Genomic DNA, 21,424 nt, shown 5'->3' with positions numbered 1-21,424 from the left:
ACCAATCATTATAAATCCCAACTTCTTTGTTTTTCTTTCTCGAAATAATATACAGGTAATTCTTCAAAAGAAAATAATTCAAGCATATGCTAATTAAATAACGATAACATTTTAAAAATTTTTACCTTTTTTCATTGAGAGAATCTTCTCATAATCGAGATTCAAATTTATATTTTTCATCATGCAATTTATATTATCAAATATTACTTAAACATAATGTATGTATGACCCTCTTTTAATAACTTTCATTCTTAAAATTCTTATGGAGTGGGTTTATCGCCAAATAGTTTACACGTTAGCTTGAGAGATACTATGTTTACTGCTTGTGTTTGCTTTCCATTATTGGTTTACTACTATAATTATCAATGCTCTACTGGATAGTATAATGTTATAACAACAGTAATATACAGTACACAGTACAGTAGGAGAGGTAAAAAGGACAGAGAAAATGAAGAGAACAAGACCATTGCACTGTCTGGATATTCTAACTGAGGTGCAGCTGGGAAGGTCCATGAAAAATCAAAACTTTTTAAAAAAATATTTCACAGATGTAATCATGTCGATTATCAAAACTGCAAAGAATGTATAGTATGAAGAAATGTCTTCCCATATCCTCTTACCCTTTACTTGCATGTATTTTTTAAAATGTTATTTTGATAATAAAATAAATTTTTGAATATACTTACCCGGTGATTATAATAGCTGCAACTCTGTTGCTCGACAGAAAAACTCTACGGAAAAATTCGCCAGCGATCGCTACACAGGTAGGGGGTGTACTCAACAGCGCCATCTGTCGTTCAGATACCCAGTACTCATTGTAAACAAAGAACTCAATTTTCTCATCGGTCCACTGCGTCTCTATTGGGGAGGAAGGGAGGGTCCTTTAATTTATAATCACCGGGTAAGTATATTCAAAAATTTATTTTATTATCAAAATAACATTTTTCAATATTTAACTTAGCCGGTGATTATAATAGCTGATTCACACCCAGGGGGGTGGGTAGAGACCAGCAAAATATGTTTACATCATATGAGCTAAGAATTTTTATTTCATTTTAGAAGTTATCAAAATAACAAAAACAAAATAAATAGGTACCTGGTAAGGAAGTCGACTTGAACAATTACTCTGCCTTTTTAAGTACGTCTTCCTTACGGAGCCTCACGATCCTCTTAGGATGCTGAGCGACCCCTAGGATCTGAAGTATCAAGGGTTGCAACCCATACAACAGGACCTCATCAAAACCTCTAATCTAGGCGCTTCTCAAGAAATGACTTTGACCACCCGCCAAATCAACCAGGATGCGAAAGGCTTCTTAGCCTTCCGGACAACCCAAAAACAACAATAAAAACATTTCAAGAGAAACATTAAAAAGGTTATGGAATTAGAGAATTGTAGTGGTTGAGCCCTCACCCACTACTGCACTCGTTGCTACGAATGGTCCCAGAGTGTAGCAGTTCTCGTAAAGAGACTGGACATCCTTAAGATAAAAAGACGCGAACACTGACTTGCTTCTCCAATAGGTTGCGTCCATTATACTTCGCAGAGATCTATTTTGTTTAAAGGCCACGGAAGTTGCGACAGCTCTAACTTCGTGTGTCCTTACCTTCAGCAAAGCTTGGTCTTCCTCATTCAGATGGGAATGAGCTACTCGTATTAACAGTCTGATAAAATAGGATAAAGTATTCTTTGACATAGGCAAAGATGGTTTCTTAACTGAACACCATAAAGCTTCAGACGGGCCTCGTAAAGGTTTAGTTCGTTTTAAATAGAACTTAAGAGCTCTTACAGGGCATAAGACTCTTTCTAGTTCATTTCCAACCATATACGATAAGCTTGGAATATCGAACGATTTTGGCCAAGGTCGAGAAGGCAGCTCGTTTTTGGCTAGAAAACCAAGTTGTAGAGAACATGTAGCCGTTTCAGATGAGAATCCGATGTTCTTGCTGAAGGCATGAATCTCACTGACTCTTTTAGCTGTGGCTAAGCATACCAGGAAAAGAGTCTTTAAGGTGAGATCTTTCAAGGAGGCTGATTGTAGCGGCTCGAACCTGTCTGACATAAGGAATCTTAGTACCACGTCTAAATTCCAACCAGGTGTAACCAAACGACGCTCCTTCGTGGTCTCAAAAGACTTAAGGAGGTCCTGTAGATCTTTATTGTTGGAAAGATCTAAGCCTCTGTGACGGAAGACTGATGCCAACATGCTTCTGTAACCCTTGATAGTGTGAGCTGAAAGAGATCGTTCTTTCCTCAGATATAAGAGGAAGTCAGCTATTTGAGTTACAGAGGTACTGGTCGAGGATACGGATACTGACTTGCACCAGTTTCGGAAGATTTCCCACTTCGATTGGTAGACTCTAAGGGTGGATGTTCTCCTTGCTCTAGCAATCGCTCTGGCTGCCTCCTTCGAAAAGCCTCTAGCTCTCGAGAGTCTTTCGATAGTCTGAAGGCAGTCAGACGAAGAGCGTGGAGGCCTTGGTGTACCTTCTTTACGTGTGGCTGACGTAGAAGGTCCACCCTTAGGGGAAGTGTTCTGGGAACGTCTACTAGCCATCGAAGTACCTCGGTGAACCATTCTCTCGCGGGCCAGAGGGGAGCAACTAGCGTCAACCTTGTCCCTTCGTGAGAGGCGAACTTCTGCAGTACCTTGTTGACAATCTTGAACGGAGGGAATGCATATAGATCTAGATGTTACCAATCTAGGAGAAAGGCATCTATATGAACTGCTGCTGGGTCCGGGATTGGTGAGCAAAATATTGGGAGCCTCTTGGTCATCGAGGTTGCGAAGAGATCTATGGTTGGCTGGCCCCAGGTGGCCCAAAGTCTCTTGCATACATCCTTGTGGAGGGTCCATTCTGTTGGAATTATTTGTCCCTTCCGACTGAGACAATCTGCCATGACATTCAAGTTGCCTTGGATGAACCTCGTTACTAGTGATATGTTTAGACCTTTTGACCAGGTGAGGAGGTCCCTTGCGATCTCGTACAACGTCAGAGAGTAGGTCCCTCCTTGCTTGGAGATGTACGCCAAAGCCGTGGTGTTGTCCGAGTTCACCTCCACCACTTTGCCTTGAAGGAGAGACCTGAAGCTTTTCCAGGCCAGACGTACTGCCAGTAGCTCCTTGCAGTTGATATGCATTGTCCTTTGACTCAAGGTTGATATTGTCCTTTCACCAAGACAGACAAGACTTTATCTTTTCGGAAACTGGGATCGAGACCGCTTCTAGCGTCTTGTCCTTTTTCCAGTGAAAAGCTAGATGGTATTGAAGAGGACGGAGGTGTAGTCTTCCTAGTGACACAAATTGTTCCACGGATGACAGCGTCCCTACCAGACTCATCCACAGCCTGACTGAGCAGCGTTCCTTCTTCAGCATCTTCTGGATGGATAGCAGGGCTGGGGGCTGATCGTCTTGTTGTTCAGCAACGTCCTCATCAGAGGGTTCCTCATCTGAAAACTGATGAGGAAACGGCAACGGAATGGGCAACGTCTGGCTCGCTGAGTCCGGTCGCACTGGTGGATGCGTGACTGAGCCGGACGCAATATCATGGAACTGCTGCACAGTCTGTGAACTGTCAACAACCATGGGTGCGCGAGGAAGCACAGCGTCAACCCGAGACTGTCTAGACCGTCTGGGTTGTGCAGTCAACACCCTACCGGGTTACTGAGGTTGACGCACTGCGTCAAAACAAGTCACCTCTGCTGGTTGTTGAACGTCCTGAACGTCAACAACCACCTCCGAGCGTCGCTTAACGTCAACGTGCGGCTGGCAACCCACACTGGGTCGCATCGGTGGAGGAATCACCTCAACTGGCAGACGCGAGTAGGTTACCTCAGCGTCAACAGGGCGCACAACCGACCGGTTGGAAGGTTGTTGGCCAGAAGGTTCGGTAGCAACCTTCTCCGCATTTAAGTCCTCTATCAAGGACGCAAGCTTGGACTGCATGTCTTGCAGCAAAGCCCATTTAGGGTCTATGGGAGCAGGTGTGGCAACAGACGGGGTTAGCGACTGAGGCGGAACCGTTTACCATCCCTGAAAGCCTTGTTATGCGTGACATAATTGTACAGCAAAACTTCAAAGGCTCGAAAACAGTTGTGAAGTTGACCTGTAAACAACTTGGAGCGTCTCCTGGCTAGGCGCCAGGGAGAGTCTACCAGAATTGTGAACTCCCAAGCCGAGAACTTCTCTCGTGTCATATCAGACTCTCGCTCTATAAATCAGTTTAAAAGAAGGGAAAGCAAAGGCTGTATCCCCCAAACTCCTCCTGGTGAAAAACCAGTCACCTAGCCAACGTAACGCTCTCTAGGAGAGCGAGAGAGCACTAGCTTAAAAACAACGGCTTCGAAGTAGCTAGGCCTAGTGTAAGCTCTGACGTTTAGGCGAACGAGGAGCAGCAGTTACAAAAAGATCCGGACGAAGATCCTTAAAAAAAAAAATCATCATGATTTAATTAAAGTCCATAGGAGGCTAAGCAGCTTTAGGCTCCTCTCCATCTGACAGAGTCCTCAAGGGAATATCAGTAGGAGGGAGAACAGCAATTTCCTCATCTACAGGAACCTTGTCCGATAAAAACTGAGTCTCAAGCAAGGGTGAGACCTACCGTGGTGGCAATGCTTTACAAGCAGAGTCCACACTCACTGGTGCATTAGTAGCGGACCAGAACGCAACGTCATGTAACTGCTTGACAGTCTGTGAACTGTCAACAACTGAACTGTCAACCACAACAGGTGCGTGAGGACGCACAGCGTCCACTCGAGACTGCTTTGACTGCCTAGACTAAGCAGTCAAAATGACTCTAGAATGCGGAGGTTGACGCACAGCGTCAAAACAAGTCAACTCCGATTGCTAGTGAACGTCTTGAACGTCAACAGGAGCATCAGCAAGTGGCCTAACGTCCAAATGCGGCTGAAAAACCACACGAGACCGCATCGAGTGTGGTTCTAAACAACCTGACTGACGTGACTAAGCTACGCCAACGTCAACAGTAAGCACAAAGGAACGTTAGGTTGGCTGAAAGCTAGGATATCGATGAGATAAACGGCTAGACTCAACGGACTAATCGGTAGAATAGTCTTCCATAAGGGAGGCAAGCATATACTGCATGTCTTGCCATACAACCCATTAAGGATCAATGGAAATGGTTGTGGTAAGAGACGAGGGTAACGTCTGTGACCGCAACACTTTGCCTACAAAAAAAGACTCTCGGAGTCTGTGTTACGCTTTTGTTAGGCGGCGAGCAGTTATCCGATGACTGCATAGGGTCAGAGCTGTCCTAATGGTTGTAACCAGGACGCTGGACCTGTCCTGAAAGGACTGACTTTCGCTTAAGGGCTTCGAAACCTTGTGACAGGTTTCTTATGCGATAAGCCTTCGGATGACGAGGAGAAACAACGTCTCTCTCGTCTTATGGTAGGGGAGATCTTGGTAAGATACACCCGATACCATAGAGGGAAAAACGTCTGTTCGTTGGTCAAGGCCTCTCAAACCCATAAGTCGTTTGACATTACTTCTCCCCTGGGCTTGGGAGCATGCAAGAGGTCCCGGACTAGGTGAACGACAGGCACGAACAGACGAACCCTCGGACGCAACACTGTAACACTTTGCGCCTCGGACGCAACACTGTAACACTTTGCGCATATCACTTTATCACTTCGATTTTCTGTTTTGCACTTATTTCTACCTGAAACACGCAATTCTACCCTTCATTAAAAGGTAGTAATTGCGAAATCAGTCGTATAATATAAGCTCATTAATACCAGCAAAAAACAGAAAACATATTTTAAGATAAAAAAAAATCAGTGGCTGGGAAAGAGACTAAACACTAGTTCATATAACTACGTTTTCAATCTCTCACCGCACATAGCCTGGGGACGAGAATAAAAACCTAAAAACGTTTTATCCTTCCTCCCCGTACAGCGACTAGGGACGCGAGTAACACGAGAACAACGTTACCCGCTTGAACGGAACGTTTTCTCTCCTCTCTCTCCCTCCGTCTCTATCTCTCTCTCTCTTTCTCTCTTGATTTCGCACCTAAGAGAAGAGCCCAATTATATTTCGTCAAAAAAACATGTTATTTGACTAAAGGAAAAAAACTGAAAGGTTTTTCAATAAAAAGTTCCTTTAAATTAGAATTTAAAACATTTAAGCTAAGAAAGAATGAACAAAACGTCAGAATCGATTTACTCTTACTGCAAAGTGAAACCGTGATACACTCTCTCTCTATCGTAACGATAGAGCGCATGTTGAACGTCCTGAACGTCAACAACTGTGTAGCATAAAAAAACTAAACGTTAGTTCATCTTTGAAAATAGTACGAAGACTATCAAAGAAATTCTTTCATAAAATATTACATTTAAAAAGTTTTAAATTCTTAGCTCTTTAAAAGCTAATTACGATATAAAGGGCTCAACGTTGATTAACTTCGGTTTCCAAGTTAGGACCGCCTACTCTCAGGAAAGGTCTATATAAACAAAACATTAAAATTTATTTTTATATGTTTATAATAAATGGAAAGTTAATCGAAGAGGCCTAATAAAGGCGGAGAGATATAAAATATATAGAGGAAAATCTATAACGTGATAAGAATTACTAAAAGCCTAAACACACTTCCGTCTAAGGGAAGGGTCGGCCATTTAAAAGTGAAAGAAAGTCCATACTCTCTTTGTCACCATAATTAAATCTATCCAAAACGAGTTCAAGATTTAAGATGAAGATAAAACACCTGCATAGCGAAAGCTCAAAACTAGAATAAAGTACTTCACCAATTAGTTGTGAAAAAACTCCAGTTTAGCAACAGCGAATAAGAGCGTCTTGTCGATAGCTCGACAGAGAGAAAATTGAGTTCTTTGTTTACAATGAGTACTGGGTATCTGAACGACAGATGGCGCTGTTGAGTACACCCCCTACCTGTGTAGCGATCGCTGGCGAATTTTTCCGTAGAGTTTTTCTGTCGAGCAACAGAGTTGCAGCTATTATAATCACCGGCTAAGTTAAATATTGAAAATATAACGATACTATTTACCAAACCAACATGAAGAAATCTAAAAACCTAACAGATGCATATATTGAAAAACCACTTTTGTGATAAAAAGATAAAAGAAAGCCACCAATGTATAAAACATACACTAATGCCCTAAGTAGAGACCATAGGAATATAGGAAAAATATAACTGACTGCCATTCTCCTACATCCGCCCTACTACTACAAAATTGAACACCAATAGAGGAATGCTACCTAATGTTTACCTTACACATTGCACTACTAATAGTATTAAAGGTTTTAGAGTTCCTGCTTTCAACTTTTCACACATTCTTTAGTCTGTTCCTTCCTAGCTTCAAAATCTTGTATTTTATTTTGCTCTGAGTTCTCCTCTCATAAATGTGGCCTATGCAAGTCCAAATTGAGACTTGATAGTCTAATAAAACTACACAATACAATGGATAAAACCCAAAATTTGCATAATAATATCTCACGTGTATTGCAATGTTCTTTTAAAACTGTTAATCTAACAACACTACTTGGATCTCAAAATTTTTTTTAATAACTGATACTTTTCTCAAAAATTGACTTTTTGAAGCTTAAAATAACCACAAGTCCTTATCTTAATAAAAATAAACTTAAGATAGATATTCATATACTGTAATGTACTCATATAAACAAAATGAAGTAAATTAGACAGGAAAGTCAATAATGTAATAAGCTTGCCAAATACTCTACTTACTACTTCAGCAGGTCGATAAAACTTAGGATTAACTTTGACACGGACAATGTCTGATCCCTTTTCCTTCCCCACTTCATCAACACCTGATCCTTCCCAGTATATCCCTCTTCCAATCTGAAAATAAAAGCAATTTTAGTAAGAATTTTGTCAATCTTTAAGGCAAAGATCTTGATATAATATATTGTACAATAGAAATAATATTTTATATCGGAATTTTACACAGAACTACTGTAACAGAAATTATTTCTCTTCAAATTATCAGGAACATAGAGAGGAGACGTCCCCTGTTTTGTTTCATTTGTTTGATGTCGGCTACCCCCTAAAATTGGGTAGTGCCTTGGTATACGTATGTATGTATATATTAACACAGCTATTCCATTATTCATCTCATTTCATGACATAACTGATTATTATTACAACAACAAATGTAACTGAAAGAACCTCCATATGCCAAGAATGGAGTTTAGATGAAAAATAACAAACACATCTTAAAATTGTTTTAACTTGGCTACTGAAAATAATTAGTAAAGTTATACTCCAAATAATATAGTTAAGTAAATAAGCATTTACTTCTTTGAAAGCTGCCTCAACAAATTCCTTAACGGAATGAACTTCTCCCGTTGCTAACACAAAGTCTTCAGGTTCATCTAGCTGGAGCATCTGCCACATACCCTAAAGACAAAGAAAGATAAAACTCTGTGTAGTATATTGAGTGCACAGTAATATTTTGCTTGTTGTACAGACTTGTGAAATAATTCTCAACTACTAAAAATATTTCTGTACAAATACTTACAAGGTTAAGTTACTCTGGAAAATTTAATAGAAAATTGATGTAAGGAGAAATATATTTCATGAAAGCAAAATAGTAGAAAACTTGCACCAGGAAGAACATATGAAGTGAAAGAAATCAGAGCTCAACAAAAGGAGAAAAGAAGTATGGTTCACCAATAGAAACTTTTAGTCTGAAAAATGTTATTTTTATAATAAAATAAATTTTTGAATATACTTACCCGGTGATTATATAAGCTGCAGCTCTGCTGCTCGACAGAAAACTCTACGTTCAAAATCCGCCAGCGATCGCTATGCAGGTAGGGGGTGTACTTCAACAGCGCCATCTGTCGTGCAGGTACTCAATACTCAATGTAAACACAGAACTCAATTTTCTCCTCGGTCCACTGGGTCTCTATTGGGGAGGAAGGGAGGGTTCTTTAATATATAATCACCGGGTAAGTATATTCAAAAATTTATTTTATTATAAAAATAACATTTTTCAATATTAAACTTAGCCGGTGATTATATAAGCTGATTCACACCCAGGGGGGTGGGTAGAGACCAGCATTAATTGTTTACATTATTATGAGCTAAGGATTTTGTATTTCATTTTAGCAGTTATTCAAAATAACAAACATAAAATAAATAAGTACCTGGTAAGGAAGTCGACTTGAACAATTACTCTGCCTTTTTAAGTACGTCTTCCTTACTGAGCCTCGCGATCCTCTTAGGATGCTGAGCGACTCCTAGGAGCTGAAGTATCAAGGGTTGCAACCCATACTACAGGACCTCATCAAAACCTCTAATCTAGGCGCTTCTCAAGAAAAGAATTTGACCACCCGCCAAATCAACCAGGATGCGAAAGGCTTCTTAGCCTTCCGGACAACCCAAAAACAACAATAAAAAACATTTCAAGAGAAAGATTAAAAAAAGGTTATGGAATTAGGGGAATGTAGTGGTTGAGCCCTCACCCACTACTGCACTCGCTGCTACGAATGGTCCCAGGGTGTAGCAGTTCTCGTAAAGAGACTGGACATCTTTAAGGTAAAAAGACGCGAACACTGACTTGCTTCTCCAATAGGTTGCGTCCATTATACTTCGCAGAGATCTATTTTGTTTAAAGGCCACTGAAGTTGCGACAGCTCTAACTTCATGCGTCCTTACCTTCAGCAAAGCTTGGTCTTCCTCACTCAGATGGGAATGAGCTTCTCGTATCAACAGTCTGATATAATAGGATACTGCATTCTTTGACATAGGCAAAGAAGGTTTCTTAATAGAACACCATAAAGCTTCTGACTGTCCTCGTAAAGGTTTAGTTCGTCTTAAATAGAACTTAAGAGCTCTAACAGGGCATAAGACTCTTTCTAGTTCATTTCCAACCATATTTGAAAGGCTTGGAATATCGAACGATTTCGGCCAAGGACGAGAAGGTAGCTCGTTTTTGGCTAGAAAACCAAGCTGTAAAGAACATGTAGCCGTTTCAGATGAAAATCCGATGTTCCTGCTGAAGGCGTGAATCTAACTGACTCTTTTAGCTGTGGCTAAGCAAACCAGGAAAAGAGTCTTTAAAGTGAGATCTTTAAAGGAGGCTGATTGTAGTGGCTCGAACCTTTCTGACATAAGGAATCTTAGTACCACGTCTAAATTCCAACCAGGTGTAGCCAAACGACGCTCCTTCGTGGTCTCAAAAGACTTAAGGAGGTCCTGTAGATCTTTGTTGTTGGAAAGATCTAAGCCTCTGTGACGGAAGACTGATGCCAACATGCTTCTGTAACCTTTGATAGTGGGAGCTGAAAGAGATCTTTCTTTCCTCAGGTATAATAGGAAGTCAGCTATTTGGGTTACAGAGGTACTGGTCGAGGATACTGATACTGACTTGCACCAGTTTCGGAAAACTTCCCACTTCGACTGGTAGACTCTAAGAGTGGATGTCCTCCTTGCTCTAGCAATCGCCCTGGCTGCCTCCTTCGAAAAGCCTCTAGCTCTAGAGAGTCTTTCGATAGTCTGAAGGCAGTCAGACGAAGAGCGTGGAGGCCTGGGTGTACCTTCTTTACGTGTGGCTGACGTAGAAGGTCCACTCTTAGAGGAAGAGTTCTGGGAACGTCCACCAGCCATTGAAGTACCTCGGTGAACCATTCTCTCGCGGGCCAGAGGGGAGCAACTAACGTCAACCTTGTCCCTTCGTGAGAGGCAAACTTCTGCAGTACCTTGTTGACAATCTTGAACGGGGGGAATGCATAAAGGTCTAGATGTGACCAATCCAGTAGAAAGACATCTATATGAACTGCTGCTGGGTCCGGGATTGGTGAGCAATATATTGGGAGCCTCTTGGTCATCGAGGTTGCGAAGAGATCTATGGTAGGCTGGCCCCATGTGGCCCACAGTCTCTTGCACACATCCTTGTGTAGGGTCCATTCTGTTGTAATGATTTGACCCCTCCGACTGAGGCAATCTGCCATGACATTCAAGTTGCCTTGGATGAACCTCGTTACTAGAGAAAGGTTTAGATCTTTTGACCAGGTGAGGAGGTCCCTTGCGATCTCGTACAACGTCATAGAATGGGTCCCTCCTTGCTTGGAGATGTACGCCAAGGCCGTGGTGTTGTCCGAGTTCACCTCCACCACTTTGCCTTGAAGGAGGGACTTGAAGCTTTTCAAGGCCAGATGAACTGCCAGTAGCTCCTTGCAGTTGATATGTAACGGTTTTTTATTCGAGTTCCAAGTTCCCGAGCATTCCCGACCGTCTAATGTCGCACCCCAGCCCGTGTCCGATGCGTCCGAGAAGAGAACGTGGTTGGGGGTCTGAACAGCCAGGGGCAGACCCTCTCTGAGGTTGATACTGTCCTTCCACCAAGTCAGGGACGACTTCATCTTCTCGGAAATGGGGATCGAGACCGCTTCTAGCGTCTTGTCCTTTTTCCAGTAAACAGCTAGGTGAAATTGAAGGGGACGGAGGTGTAGTCTCCCTAACGAAACGAACTGTTCCAGGGATGAAAGCGTCCCTATCAGACTTATCCACTGTCTGACTGAACATCGTTCCTTCTTTAGCATGTTCTGGATGCATACCTGGGCTTGACTTGTTCTGGGGGCCGACGGAAAAGCCCGAAAAGCTTAACTGTGAATCTCCATCCCTAAATACACCATAGTTTGGGATGGGACCAGTTGGGACTTTTCCATATTGACCAGGAGACCCAATTCCTTGATCAGATCTAGAGTCCATTTTAGATTCTCCAGACAGCGACGACTGGAAGAAGCTCTTAGAAGCCAGTCGTCCAAATAGAGGGAGGCTCTGATATCCGCTAAATGCAGGAATTTGGCAATATTCCTCATCAGCCTCGTAAACACAAGAGGAGCTGTGCTTAGGCCAAAGCACAGGGCTTGAAATTGGTAGACAACCTTTTCGTAAACGAATCTCAGAAAAGGTTGGGATTCTGGGTGGATGGGGACGTGAAAGTATGCGTCCCTTAGGTCTAAAGAGACCATCCAGTCTTCCTTCCTGACCGCTGCTAGAACGGACTTTGTGGTCTCTATGGCGAACGTCTGCTTTGTGACAAAGACATTCAGCGCACTGACGTCTAGCACCGGCCTCCACCCTCCTGTCTTCTTTACCACTAAGAAGAGACGGTTGTAGAAGCCCGGGGATTGATGGTCCCGGACTTTGACTACCGCTCCCTTTTCTAGTAAGAGAGACACCTCCTGCTTCAAAGCTCGTCTCTTGTCTTCCTCTCTGTACCTGGGAGAGAGATCGATGGGAGACGTTGCTAGAGGGGGTTTGCGTACAAACGGGATCTTGTACCCTTCTCTGAGCAACTTCACAGATTGTACATCTGCGCCTCTTCTCTCCCAGGTCTGCCAGAAGTTCTTGAGTCTGGCTCCCACTGCTGTCTGAAGAAGGTGGCAGTCAGACTCTGCCTTTAAAGGACTTGGTACCTTTCTTCTTCCCACGTCTCCCTTCGGCACGAGCAGCTCCTCTGCTGGAGGCTCTGCCACGAAAGGGCGGAATGAATCTGGACGCTGGAGTGTCCATCCTGGGTCTTGACAGGGTAGGCAAAGGGGTGGCTTTGCGGGCAGAGGACGCAACCAGGTCATGGGTGTCCTTCTGAATCAAGGAGGCAGCAATCTCCTTTATCAAGTCCTCTGGGAAAAGGCACTTTGAGAGAGGAGCAAAAAGAAGTTCCGATCTCTGACACGGTGTTACTCCAGCTGACAGGAAAGAGCAAAGGTTCTCCCGTTTCTTGAGGACCCCGGATACGAACGAAGCCGCAAGCTCACTAGATCCGTCACGTATGGCCTTGTCCATGCAGGACATTATGAGCAAGGAAGATTCCTTGTCAGACGGGGAGATCTTCCTGCTCAAAGCTCCCAGACACCAGTCCAAAAAGTTAAAGACCTCGAAGGCTCTAAACACTCCTTTCAACAGATGGTCTAGGTCCGAAGGAGACCAACATATCTTAGAGCGTCTCATGGCTAGCCTGCGGGGAGAGTCTACTAGACTTGAGAAGTCGCCCTGGGCAGAGGCAGGAACTCCCAAGCCGAGAACTTCTCCCGTGGCATACCAGACGCTCGATCTGGAAGAGAGTTTCGCAGGGGGAAACGTAAATGCTGTCTTCCCTAGGTTCTTTTTGGACTGCATCCAATCCCCTAAAACTCGTAAAGCTCTCTTGGACGAGCGGGCGAGGACGAGTTTCGTAAAGGCAGGCACGGATGACTGCGTGCCTAAAGAAAACTCTGACGGAGGAGAGCGTGGAGCCGCAGACACAAACTGATCAGGATACATCTCTTTGAACAGAGCAAGAACTTTTCTAAAGTCCAAAGAGGGTTGCGTGGTCTTGGGTTCGTCAATATCCGTATGTGGGTCGTCAATGTGTGCAGCGTCGTCATCATCAGAGAGTCCATCATCTGAGAATTGAGGAGGAAGCGGCAAAGGAGTAGGAATCGGCTGGTCAGCTGAGTCCGGCAGTACGGGTGCACGCGTGACTGAACCGGACGCAACGTCATGGAACTGTTGCCCAGTCTGTGAACTGGCAACAACCATAGCAGCGCGGGGACGCAAAGCGTCTACTCCAGACTGTCTAGTCTGATGTGGGCGAGTAGAGGTAACCACACTGGGTTGCGGAGGTTGACGCACCGCATCAAAACAAAACAACTTAGACTGTTGTTGTACCTCGCGAACGTCAACGGAAGGTTCCGTGCGTCGCTGAACGTCAACATGCGGCTGGCAGGGTACACTGGAACGCATGGGTGGCGGGACTCTCTCAGCTGGAGTGCGGCAGAAGGTCGCCTCAGCGTCCACCGGACGCACAACCGTGGGTGGTTGTAGGCTAGAGGTTGGTGCAGCGTCAACCTTCTCTGCACGTAAGTCCTGCATCAATGACGTTAACTGAGACTGCATGGTCTGCAGCAAAGACCACTTAGGGTCTACAGGAGCAGGTGCGGCAACAGACGGTGTTACTGCCTGATGCGGTACCGCTTTGCCTCTCTTAGGAGGTGAGCAGTCGTCGGAAGACTGCAGCGAGTCCGAACTGACCCAGTGGCTACAACTGGGCCGTTGGACTTGCGCGGAAGGGACCGACTTGCGCTTAAGAGGCCGCGAGACCTTGGTCCATGGTTTCTTACGAGAAACCTCTTCCGCAGACGAGGAATAAATGGGCTCTCTCGTCTTTGTGTGGGTGGGGCGATCTTGGGTAGATACGCCCGAAACCACGGAGGGAACGTCTGTTCGCTGATTAAAGCCTCTCGAACCCTTTGGTCGTACGACATTGCTTCTCCCCTGGGCTTGGGAGCTTGCAAGAGGTCCCGGACTGGGAGGACGACAGGCACGAACAGACGAACCCTCAAGCGCAACACTATCCACAACACTACCACTCACTTTATCACTACCCACTGCACTCTTACACTTCAGCTCCTTGACGTCTGCCATGAGCTGGTTACGGTCACTAGCCAAGGACTCGACTCTCTCACCCAGAGCTTGGATGGCACGCATCATATCTGCAATCGAAGGTTCTTGAGTGCTAGAAGGGGGATCAGGAGCAACCACTACAGGGGAAGGAATAGGTTGTGGGGCATGAGGAGAGGAAAATTCAACGGAGCGAGATGAACTTCTCCTGACTCTATCTCTCTCTAGCCTACGTGTATATTTCTGGAATTCGATAAAATCAAATTCCGAAAGCCCAACGCATTCCTCACATCGATCTTCCAATTGACAGGTTTTATCCCGACAATTGGAACAAACGGTGTGAGGATCGATAGAGGCCTTCGGAACACGCCTTGAACAGTCCCTAGCATTACACTTCCTGAATTTAGGGACTTGAGAAGGGTCAGCCATTTTGAATTAGTCAAAAGGGAATTCAAAAACTATCCAAAGTCATCAACAAATAATCCGATATCAACAAAAGAATGCAAGGATGTATTGAAGATAAAGCCTGCAAAGCGAAAGCTCAAAACTAGAAACGTGTACTTCACCAAAAAGTTGTGAAAACCAATCCAGTTAGCAACAGCGAATTTAGTAGGTCTTGCCGGTGGCACGACAGAGAGAAAATTGAGTTCTGTGTTTACATTGAGTACTGAGTACCTGCACGACAGATGGCGCTGTTGAAGTACACCCCCTACCTGCATAGCGATCGCTGGCGGATTTTGAACGTAGAGTATTCTGTCGAGCAGCAGAGCTGCAGCTTATATAATCACCGGCTAAGTTTAATATTGAAAACTGTGATTTCCAGAGTAAAAAATGGGAAGGAGGAGTCTGATGGATATTGTAAAATACTTGAGAGGAAGAAAAAATGTCATTTTGAGTTCAACAGTGAACAGCAAATACTAAATCTGTAGAATATTTTACAGTACTGCAATCACAAGTTATTCCAAACCTCTACTAATTTATTGTTTCCTTGAATGATTTCAAGCTTTTTTTTAAGAGTGAAACTTGGGTATTGCAATCTAAAATGCATTATATTTCTGTTAACTCTTTCCCTCATACTTTCCCACTTTATCTTCTCTTGATTTACTGTATGCTCTTTCTTATAATAAAATCAGATTGAAAATCATCCTTACAAATATAGGGAAAAAAACAATCCCGGGAAATATCGTAATGTTTTAAAGTCATTTGTATTTTTCTTAATTATACAAATCTGAGTTCTTTTATAGGAGTATGACATCAGTGAAGCTAGAATGTCAGTTTAAAATTTTAACAAGGTAAACAGTGGCCTGTTGGGTGGAGCATCTCTCACTTCGACCTTTAACCTAGACTTGTAGGTTGGTTGAAGCAGGCCTTGTCACTTAAAGGACTTAGGTTTACATGGTTGGGAAAAATACAAATTACTTACAAAATTTGCGATTTAATCCTACATTAATATAAATTATTGTCCTTTATAGGAGACTCATCCTCAGGAGGAAGGAAGTCCTTCTAATCAAACTGGCTGGTTACTAACATAAAAATTCCAATACACTTCAGTCCTGAGAAGAAGCAAAAATGATGACTCCTGTCAACCTACCAACTACCTGATCATGTAGATAACAATGATGTTAGGGAAGTTCATAATCATGAGAATGGTATGTGGTTGCGGAAGATCCTGTATCTAAAAGGATATGTAGTCTGAATGCATACTCATCATGAGAAATGGGTATGCAAACATTACTTCCATCCTCCGAGGGTACATTATTTGATAGCAATTTTATCTGTAAGAACAAGTACTGTACTTGGTCGTGAAGCTTAAATACAACTAGCGCCCAGTCCAACATATAGCAGAACGAATACTGCACCCCAAGGTGGGGAAAAGAAGAGTAGAAAAGCCAGATATTCTATCGCTCCTCCTAGGTTTACATCATAATTGCTATCTTGGACGAGATGTTTCTATGAGCTAGGATTGCACCAAAAGTATTGAAGGACTGTGGCAACTGTGAATAAACTCCTGTAGGTAGTGGGCAGCAAAGGTGGCCTGTAGTACCAGACTCCTTCTTTTAGGACTAGGGCCACTAACAGTTTCTTCCCGAAGGTTGGGACAGATCTGATATCCCTGACTTTGAGCACTAGAACTGTGATATTTCTTTTGTCATCTCATTGGATTAGTACGTGTGATGATGTGTACGATAGAAGAATGTTCTTGGATATCTTCTTGTCCTGTGGTCTCTCAGTAGTGCCATCTTGTCTCCACAGGACAGAGGAGCAAGTCATCCTGGAACCAACTTGTAAAGAAGAGATGGAAAGGGACTTGACTTTTCCGTTATGTAAGGCTAAAATCTGGATCTTAGGACAAAAACTCCAGATCAAAGAAGAGGAAAACCTTCCCAGAGAATGACTCATGACATGCAAAATGTCAAGCAGTACATGATGCAAATTATGGGACATTAAATTGAAACCTAATGAAATTCAAAGTACTGTATAATTGCAAGTAGGTCGAGGACAATGGCTTAACATCCAAATCTTGGTAAAATTATAGTTAAGGATGGAACAAAATTTTGAACAGAAAAAATAGTTTTTCATGTAACAAATAATGTGCTTTCACTAAACATTCCCTACATTTCAACAGAAAATAAACTGAAAAACCATTAGACCGTTTAAGAATGGGGATATTTTTTCGAAATCTAATGGTTTTTGCTCTGCCGTGCACTTGCATAAAAAGAAAATCATCAAACTCCCATGCACTGGCAAATGGTACATGCTGACCTGCTCACACTAATCCAACTGATTATTATTCCTTAGATAATTAAGTATTTATTTGCAGTGAAAATAAGTGTCATTTTTGAAGAACATTTTTCTATAGAAAACATTTTCAGTACTAAAGCTTTTTCCCTCTGTAACTATAACAAAACCCAAATCTTTGCAGTGATAATGTTTCTTTAACTATAAACAACTTTAAAATTCTAGGCATGATTCTTGATTACAAATTTTGAAAACCACATTTGGTCTGTTTCTCAATTTTTGGTGATCAATTTATCCTGAATAAATCTTTTTAATTCTTTCATTATATGAAAAAATTTTAAAAGTAATTTGTATTTTTTCAAACTATACAAACCTGCCACCCATTGAGATACTACCACTACAGAGTTATTGGATCCTTTGACTGGCCAGACAGTATTGCATTGGATCCCTCTCTCTGGTTATGGCCCATTATTTCTTTGCCTACACATATACCGAATAGTTTGGCCTATTCTTTACACATTCTCGTCCTTCCTCATACACCTGACAACACTAAAATTACCAAACACTACCTCTTCGTTCAAGGGGCTAATTACTGTACTGTAATTGTTCAGTGGCTACTTTCCTCTTGGTAAGGGTAGAGGAGACTCTTTAGCTATGGTAAGCAGCTCTTCTAAAAGGACACTCCAAAATCAAACCATTGTTCTCTAGTCTTGGGTAGTGCCATACCCTCTGTACCATGGTCTTCGTCTGGCTTCTTATCCTGGGTTAGAGTTCTTTCGCTTGAGGGTCCACTCGAGCACACTATTCTATTCTTATTTTTTCTTCCTCTTGTTATTTTGAAATGGTGTGTTGGGCAGGTTTAATAGAAGTGCCATGGATGCCTGGTGGTTTCCAAGAGGTTGTCTTTTCCTTATCCGATTCTACTTCTTCTCAAAACCATCCTTACTGTCCTCACTTTAGTTGTAGTGGCTATTCTGGAGGGTATTTAGCCTTGCATGGTGTATCGGCTCCTCCATGTTGACCAATTTTTCAGACTTTTTTTCTATAGTCTACGGGTTTGATCAATCACTTTATTTATATTTCTGTACATATTGTTTCTGTTATCCTTCTTGTTAATTTAGCTTTTAAGTATGATGTTTCCTTATTATTACCATTAATTCTTATACTGTCTGGAGACATTGAGCGAAATCCGGGATCAGTATGTCCTAGATTTCGTCAATGTCGTCCACTGTATTGCAATATTCGTGGTGTTCATGCAAATATTCAAGACCTTACAGTTGCGTCCAGACAGTATAATATTCTTTTGTGCTCAGAAACTTTGGTTTCTAATATGAGGCACTCATCTACCTGAACTCCTTATAACTGGTTTTAAGAAGCCAATAATGTTGAAACGCGATGTCATCCCTAGTGCCAGGGAAATGGTGGTGTATATTAGGACCGAGTACCCTGCGTCTTCTAAGTCTTGCTATGAATGTGGATGTCATGAGATTCAGGTAATAAAAGTTTGTGGCTGACATAATAACTTCTCCTGTATTTGTGTTCAATCTACCAGAATCCTGGCATGGATGATTCTATCTTCGTTTGTCTTCTTACCATTATTGCTAAGATAAAAGAAGATGACAGAAAGGCCTCTTTTATCTTTGTTGGTGATTTCAATGCTCACCATAGGGAGTGGTTAAGTTCTGTTTCTCCTTCCGATCGCCATGGCTTGAGAGCTTTAGACTTTGCCTCTGAATCAGGCTGTGAGAAATCATAAGTGAAGCTACTCACAGCTCTGGTAACTGCTTGGAACTCTAATACACTGACTCCCCTGGCGTTATAACATGCAAGGTAGGTTCTCCAGTTGGGACATCTGAGAATGCCTTGATTTCATTAGTAGTGAAGACTGAGCAGTCTGTACCTGATGTATCTTACTCATGTAAGATTTATATGAAATCTCAAGCACACTGGAATGGCATTTTGCATGATATTTTGGGCTTGAATTGGTCATTATTGTATAGTAGTGTTGATCCTGTAGTCCCTTTGAATGAGAATCTAGTCAACATAATTGATAGACGTATCCCTTCTCGTGTGCTAAAGTACAGAGTGAAGGACAATCCGTGATTCAACGATGATTGAAGACGTGCTTATTTGGAGAAGCAGGAGGCCTATCATCTTTGGAAGGGTAATAGATCAGATTTGACCTTGAATAACTATACTCAGCTTAGACTGTTTGCTCAGAGAGTTATGCTTCAACTGAAAAAGAATACAATTTAACCATAAAAGAGCCCATTTCTGGTACAACCCAGGAGCATAAGTGGTGGACTACCCTTAAATTTGCACTCTTTGATGTAGATGTAACAGTTCCTCCTTTACTTAAACCAGATGGCTCTGCCACTCACCGTCCAAAGAAAAAGGCAACCCTTTTGGCAGATGTGTTTGACAGCAAGCAGAGAAATGAAAAACTCGAACTTCCTCATTTCTGTTTTCCTGAGGCTAAACTAACTAGTTTAGCTTTTTGATCTCATGAAATTAAAGTTCTCTTAATGGACCTTGATGGTTATGGAGGTGTAGACTCAAATGGTATTTTGCCTTAGATTTTTATAAAGAATGCAGATTTGTTAGGTCCAAAGTTATCTGTTATTTTGCACAAGTTAGCAAGAAGAGGAACTTTTTTTAGCCCTTGTTGGGGAATTGGTAATGTTACTCCACTATGTAAATGTGTTTGTGTTAGCTAAAGTCTAACTGATTACTGCTCAATTTCCATAACTCCAATATTATCTAAAGTTTTTGAACGTCTTTTGGCAAAACGTCTTAATAGGTTTGCTGAAGGTAATCATCTGTTCCCTAGTTTGTAATTTAGTTTTCGTAAAGGCCTTGGAGCACGTGATGCCCTTAAAATCCCCAATGCTGTACAGAAATCCCTTGATTTTGGTCAGGAAGTTTCTATGATCGGTCTTGATTTTAGTGCTGCCTTTGACCGTGTTAATTATGAGGCCCTGGACAGTTGGGAGTGGGTGGGTCATTTCTTAGCATCTTTATTGAATTTCTAAGTAATAGATCGCAAAGGGTTGTTGATGAAAACCATAGTTAGAATAGGAATGTGATATTTGGTGTTCCTCAGGGTAGTGTTTTTGGCCCATTACTTTTCAAACTATATTTACATAACGTTTGGTTTGGTCTAGAAAACAAGCGTGTTGCATATGCAGATGATGCTACTATCTTTGCATCAATTGCATCTCCTGAATGTAGATCTGGGGTTGCTGAATCCCTTAATAAAGATCTAGCTAAAGTTAGTGCATGGTGCAAATTATGGGGTATGAAGTTGAATCCTAAGAAAACTCAAAGTATGATTGTAAGTAGGTCAAGGACCGAGGCTCCTCAACATCAGGATCTCAGCATTGATAATATTTCTATAACTTTGTATGTCTCTTAAAATTTTAGTGTGATTCTCGACAGCAAATTTACTTTTGAGAAACACATTAGGTTTGTGTCTTCGTCAATTGCACAAAAAATTGCCTTATTGAGAAAGTCTTTCAGAGTTATGCAATTAATTCTAACAGTACGGCCTTCTCCATCATGAGGCTCAATACTACACAGTACTCTAGCAATACTACACAGTACTCTAGAAGTTTTATTCCAGTTGTGACCAAGTTATCGGATGATCTTCCTTATCTGGTAGTTGAATCAGTAAACTTCAAAAGTTCAAACTCGCAGCAAAAGTTTTTATGTTGAACAGGCTTACATAAGTCCATTTATAGTTTATATATAAAATGTATGATTTAATGTTGTTACTGTTTTTAATATATTTTATTTTACTTTTTCATTACTTCTTATATCATTTATCTATTTCCTTATTTCCTTTCTTCACTAGGCTATTTTTCCCTGTTGGAGCCCTTGGGCTTATAGCATCTTGCTTTTCCAACTAGGGTTGTAGCTTAGCTAGTAATAATAATAATAATAATAATAATAATAATAATAATAATAATAATACTTTACATAAAAGAACGATAACAGCAAGGCTGTAAATATGGTATTTAAAAACTTATAACGAGATGTTAACAACTGACAGTTACTTGTCGGTAGTGAAGAGGCGACCAGGTCCCTGCTGGCTCAATGACAACTCACTTAAATAGCAGCTGGGACTTTCTGGGCGGTGGGTGTTGGCAGGAAAGTATGAGTAAAGGATGGAGCCTAGGAAGAAACCATAGGGTAACAGCCGATTCTGTTCCCGAAGAAGGGAAAAAGAAGCTAAAGAACTTCTGCATCCGTTTGGGTGTGCCCTTTGATGCCGATGAATCAATCTTGGACTTCTTCTCAA

The 21,424-nt window shown here is 42.0% G+C and overlaps 1 protein-coding gene across 7 annotated transcripts in view; it reads right to left on the bottom strand.

Moving 5' to 3' along the window:
- The window catches only part of Gmd (GDP-mannose 4,6 dehydratase), a 177,098-nt gene that overhangs the window by 6,667 nt on the left and 149,007 nt on the right, over positions 1 to 21,424 (bottom strand). For all 7 annotated transcript variants that reach the window (XM_068386824.1, XM_068386820.1, XM_068386821.1 and 4 more), the window contains 2 exons: positions 8,290 to 8,391; positions 7,720 to 7,833 (listed from right to left, as the gene is read on the bottom strand). In XM_068386824.1, the coding sequence (XP_068242925.1) occupies positions 7,720 to 7,833; positions 8,290 to 8,391 (216 nt within the window). The remainder of the gene's footprint in view (positions 1 to 7,719; positions 7,834 to 8,289; positions 8,392 to 21,424) is intronic.

This window comes from Palaemon carinicauda, chromosome 14 (genome assembly GCF_036898095.1).
Source record: "Palaemon carinicauda isolate YSFRI2023 chromosome 14, ASM3689809v2, whole genome shotgun sequence".
NCBI lineage: Eukaryota > Metazoa > Arthropoda > Malacostraca > Decapoda > Palaemonidae > Palaemon > Palaemon carinicauda.
Note: the sequence above shows the minus strand (reverse complement) of the source record. Positions and strands in the feature narration are given on the sequence as shown.